Source organism: Sinocyclocheilus anshuiensis, unplaced genomic scaffold, assembly GCF_001515605.1.
Source record: "Sinocyclocheilus anshuiensis isolate Anshui unplaced genomic scaffold, SAMN03320099.WGS_v1.1 scaffold464, whole genome shotgun sequence".
NCBI lineage: Eukaryota > Metazoa > Chordata > Actinopteri > Cypriniformes > Cyprinidae > Sinocyclocheilus > Sinocyclocheilus anshuiensis.
In genome coordinates, this window is record NW_015555731.1 from 161,696 (window position 1) to 167,528 (window position 5,833).

The following is a 5,833-nucleotide window of genomic DNA, read 5'->3' on the forward strand; positions in this document are numbered from 1 at the left end:
TGTGTGTGTGTGTGTGTGCGTGTGTGAGAGAGAGTGTGTGTTTGGTACCTGGTCTCTCTCTCTCTCCAGCTCCATGATCTGGTTGAAGTAGGACACACTCCTGCTCTGCTCCGTCTCCCAGTCCAGCTGCAGAGTCCTGAGACGCAGCTGCAGCTGCTCACACTGAGACGCCAACTACACAAACATATTATATATGTATGCTTGTATGTATGCGTGTATGTATATATATAGATAAATAAGGTGAGAGACATGCATGGATAAATTGATAACAATATGATCAATGTCATGGATTTAGAAAATAGACTCAATTTAATTAATGCCAACTTTCAGAATAGGTCATCCAGTTACAAAAAGTTACAACAACATCAAGTATTACTGAAAAGGTTTAGGATTAATTAATAAATTAGTGTATATTAGTGAGGATGACTCACAGACTCAGAGATATTTACTCCAACACCCATAAAATCTGTTCATTTACATGATTATTTTTGTATCACTGATATACGATTATAGTTTTATATTACTTTTTTGTTTTTAAATTTTCCATTTATTTAAATTTTATTGAAAGAGTCCAACTCACTCACTTCAAGCTGGTTTTTTTTCACTATATTAATGAGGATATTTTTGACTAGCTACACCAGTATAGTCAAACCATCACCATGACATTTAAACCACATGGAATAATATTACGTATTCATTAAAATATATTCAGTAAAATCAATCCATTTAGCTGTATTTAAAGCTATCGCAAGACGTTCCTGAATAATTTAAATTCATGACACTATATTATCTTCTTTAGAGCTGCTTTATAGTTGAAATTGAAGATGTGAAGGAACTGATTGTTGAACACTGATGCTGTTGTTCCTGATTATTACTTGAAGCATTGGTACTGCATTAAGCACTATACAAATAAACTGTAATTTTGTAATGGGCTTTAATGAGTTAATTTTCTAACTGCACTTTATTTACACATTAAATTCAACTTTACAGCGCACACAAAACAAAGGCTGAATTCAGAATGGCATACTCATACTATCTGTTTCATATATGGCAAAAAAAATGAGTGATATGCAAGTATGTGATTTTACATTGAGCCTATAAACACCACAGACACACAGAGGTTTGCTCTTACTTTCTCTCTCTGAGACTCGGAGCTCTCCAGCTCCCCCTGCAGTTGGGCGATGGTGCTGCTCAGCTCCTGCCGCTGCTCCGCCGCCTCCTGCCGGTCCTGCTTCAGGATGTCCAACAGAGCCTAAAACACACGATACATCAGATGACCGACACACACTCCTGTAAGTGTCAGCAGGGTCCCTCACATGACTCTGACCTGATTTCCAGAGTTAAGCTCGCGGTTTCTCACAGGGAGCGGTGGCGTCTCCTCCGGTCCTGCGGGGGCGCCGCTACACACCCCACTGCACGCGTGATGAGTCAGCGAGGGGGCGGAGCCATCGTGAACTCGTTTCTCCACCTCCTGTAATTTCTTCCTGAGCTGCTCCACCTGTCAGTGACATCATTGCATGGAAACGTCCACTTTGAGCCTGACATGAACTGTGTGTATCTGGAGTGTGAAATACTGATTAATGTTGACTACCTCTGTGAGCAGTTCTCTCTCGCGTGCTGTAGTTTTGCGTTGTTCCTCTAATGCTCGCGAGTATTTCACGGCCTGTTCCAGATGTCTCTCCTTCAGCAAACCCAACTCACGACTGCCAGACTCCCAGTCCTGCCTCAACCTGACCCATAAACACACACATCGAAACAGATCTACATTTATGCATTTGGCAAATGATATATATATATATATATATATATATATATATACACACATTTCTGTCATGACAACTCTCGGAGGGATTGGCATGGTAATGTACATGACAATGTTAATGTATATGGTCTTGGCGGAATAGATCTGCTACGCTGCTGCTGTGGCAGAGCAAGTACCAAGACTTGCTACTGCCAATACATCCACAACATGCTGCTGTGAGCATGTAAGAAATAGTGCTGCTGCACATATAACATATATGTATATCCCCCATAGCATACATGATCACCCCGTAGCAGATCTATACAGGTGGAGCTGGGGAAGTTGGAGGGTTTCTGAAGTGGGCTGCTACTGCTACAGCAAACACTAGCCAAGTATTGAATGTTGAGCAGTGAGCTCATTGGCTACCAATACAGGAGAGAACCAATCAGCTGTGACGTGATAATGTTGTCAGTGTGTCATACGGGGTTAGATCTAGAGTTTTATGCCAGAACTTTGCATATACACTCTAAAAAATGCTGGGTTGTTTCAACCCAACTTTGGGTCAAATATGGACTAACACAACTTTTGGGTTAAAAATCTAATGTAAAAATTGAACCCAACAGTTGAGTTAGTCCATATTTGACCCAAAGTTGGGTTGAAACAACCCAGCATTTTTTAGAGTGTAGATGCACAAAACCTGAAGAAAATGACAAAAAAACACAACAAATTACTAGTAAATAAAGTTCAACAAAATGTAAGCATAAATAAATATGCAGTGAAATGTAAACCACATTAATTTGTTGTATGTTACATGAAAAATTGTAAGATATATGGTAAAATGAAAAACCTCATTAAATACAAAATGATATACACCTTAAAACTGAAAAAAAAAGTTGACAATTATACTTTTAATTTTATATAAACATACTGATTTCATGCCAATACATATTAAATGATTAGAACAGTTCATAAATGTTGTATATATCTATAGATAGATAGATAGATAGATAGATAGTATTTTTCTATTTTCCTTTTTCATTTTAATTTAAAGTGTTAGTAATTTTAATGTGTTTTTGTCATTTTTAGTTGTCTATACAGTTTTTATTTTAATTATTTTAGTATATAAAGTTTTGTTTAAGTGAAAATAAGAAATGTTTCAAAGTGTTAATGCACTTTAAATACACTAAGTTTGAGAAGAAATTGGATATGTGTGCTTTCTTCACCTCTCCAGTTGTATGCGGTCCTGACACAGCTCCTGCGCTTTGCGTTCAGCTCGGCCGCGCTCGTCCTCGGCCACGCGACAGCGCTGAGACAGACGCCGCTCACACACACGGCTGCAGTGCAACTGCTCTCGCAGCTTACGAACCTCCAGCAGCAGAAACTGAGTCAGACCCTCAGGACCCTCCTCATCTACACACACACCATCACACAAACAACATTAACAAACAGCTAGAACGGCTGCATGCTGATTAATGTCTCTTCCTAGTGGAAGATTTTGGCTCTATATTGCAAAAAATGATTACTTTATTCAGTTAAATACTCATTATTTGTCTTGTTTGTTCACTACTCACTGCTGTGTGTGTGCACTTGGATGGGTTAAATGCAGAGCACAAATTCCAAGTATGGGACACCATACTTGGCCACACGTCACGTCCTTTCCTTTCCTTCCTTTCCTTGTTTTCCAGTGCAAATTTCAAATATTCTCAAATCAAGTTACACAAGAAGCAAAATTACTTAAAATATTAAGTCTTGTTTCCTGATAAATTTATCAAAATTAATTCATTCGAGTTTTGTTTAAAACAAGAAAAATTTCATAAACTCACTTTTTATCCAATTTGTTCGTTTTAACATAAACTTGCTTCATTTTGATACATTTGTTCCTGTTTTATGCATAAATTCACATAATTGTGATGACATTATTCTTGTTTTAAACAACTCACTTAATTTTTATAGATTTCTTCCTGTTTAATGCATAAATTCACATAACTGTGATAACATTATTCTTGTTTTAAGAATGAACTCGCTTAATTTTGAAAACAAAATTGTTCTTGTTTTAATGAATTTGTTCCTGTGTTATGCATGAATTTAAATCATTTTCATACATTTCTTCTTCTTTTAGCATAAATCCACATAATTGTGTAACATTTGTTTGTTTCCAGCATAAACTCAATTTTGATAAATGTGTTAGATTTTAGTATAAACTCACCTAATTTTGATAAATATGTTCTTGTCTGAAGCATACAATCCACATAATTTTGATAAATTTGTTCCTGCTGTATGCATAAACTTACACATCTTTGATACAATTGTTCTTGCTAAGCATAAAACCACTTAATAATTTCGGTTTAAGCATAAACTCGCTTAATTGTAATCTGTTCATTTATCATGCTGACATACCTCTGAATTATATAGTATGCACACAGATCATAGTACGCAAATAATGCCTGGATAACATATTAAATATACATAAGTTAAAAATTCTAAATAACCACAACATTTCCAAGAATAATTTATGATATATTCCGTTTCATATACTATTACTGTGTTTATTGAACCAGTATTCAGAAAACAGTAAATCAGTATTCGCTCCACGTGATATAATAACGAGTGAAATGAGGCGAGTTCACAAACATTTCAGAAATAGTATGAGTAGTATGCTAGTGTAGGATTGTGAATTCAGTCATACTCACCCAGCATGATGGAGCAGCGCTGTGTTGGCTGTCGTCCAGTCAGCTGTGTGAACTGCTCCGGATGGTAAAACTCCAGTGACTCCATGAAGGCCTGGAGACCGCGCTCGCCACGCCCCCTCAGGATATCCAATAAACGCCCTGAGCACAGCAGCCAATCAAATCAGTGCACACTGATACAGGCACACACACCCACCAATCACATTCCACTCCACATTCATTCCTCCTCTGATTCTCTTTTAATGTGAACATTTGCATCCAGATTCACAAACTATCCACCATAAATAGTATGCTAGATGAGTACGTCCTAAATCATTACATTGGTAAAAGGGTTAAATATTACTCACAACCCTTTGCACTACACATGAGGAAAAGCTTATTTGGTTCCTTATTGACTTTTCCAGATACAAAAATGTAAGGGAAATGAGGCTGAAGCTTTTCAAGGAACGAACTTGAACGCAAACATTTTGCACAAAAGTGTCTGTAGTTTCATACCGCAATGGCAGAATTTCCCAATGCAGCTGTACTTTCTTACTACAAGCTCTGAAATATGTACTTTCCATAACCGATGGGAGAAATTTGAATGATATCACTCTTACGAAGAGCTCAGAAAACGTGCTGACGACACCGGTTGGTCAAAACTGTGGAAATGCAATCAGAACTCAACCGAAACATGCCAAAAAGACACATTTAAAAGACGCTTTAATAAACCATTTCCAATTGCAAATGTTTTAATAAAAGAGTCATCTATTAAATGGAATCTGAAATGCACAATGATTCACTCTTTTGGAGCACAGAAAATACACTGATCAAATCAGCTGGTCAAAACATTGTAAATGCAATAGTTTAAATGCATAAACACCTTTTACAAACCAACTGAAAATCTCTTCAAAAAGTGTAGTCTATTAAATGCAATCTACAAATGTAAAATGATTTTCTTCTGATTCTCGAATGGAAATGGTGCAAATGCAGTAAGAACTCACGCATTGACTTTTACAAAGCAATGGAAAATATTTTCATGAACGCGTAAGCCATCAAATAAAATCAACAAATCATTAAATATGAAGTACATGTACCATTTGTTTTCTTTCATTCATTTCTACTGCTTGTTTTGTGTGTTTTGGGGAGGATTTGGATACTTAGTCCATTTGTTTTCCATTTATACACACATTTGCATTATAAAGCTGACCCAAAATTAGTTAAAACCATATTAGACACTGGTTCATTAAATTCACCATATTTTTTAAGATGTCAAAAAGTTTCAAAGTAGTATATCGCAAAACAAACACTTGAAATAGAAGTATTCTAAGTATTCATCTGACTAGTTCTATCTATCTATCTATCTATCTATCATCTGACTATTTTTATCTATCTATCTATCTATCTATCTATCTATCTATCTATC

At 36.3% G+C, this 5,833-nt stretch overlaps 1 protein-coding gene across 1 annotated transcript in view; it reads right to left on the minus strand.

Annotated features, from left to right (window-relative positions):
* Nucleotides 1-5,833, minus strand: part of LOC107672931 (caspase recruitment domain-containing protein 11) — a 20,928-nt gene that overhangs the window by 10,142 nt on the left and 4,953 nt on the right. Inside the window, exons 3-8 of the mRNA XM_016466311.1 lie at nucleotides 4,432-4,569; nucleotides 2,965-3,151; nucleotides 1,592-1,730; nucleotides 1,328-1,498; nucleotides 1,133-1,252; nucleotides 49-174 (exon numbers count right to left, since the gene is read on the minus strand). Coding sequence (XP_016321797.1) covers nucleotides 49-174; nucleotides 1,133-1,252; nucleotides 1,328-1,498; nucleotides 1,592-1,730; nucleotides 2,965-3,151; nucleotides 4,432-4,569 — 881 coding nt within the window. The remainder of the gene's footprint in view (nucleotides 1-48; nucleotides 175-1,132; nucleotides 1,253-1,327; nucleotides 1,499-1,591; nucleotides 1,731-2,964; nucleotides 3,152-4,431; nucleotides 4,570-5,833) is intronic.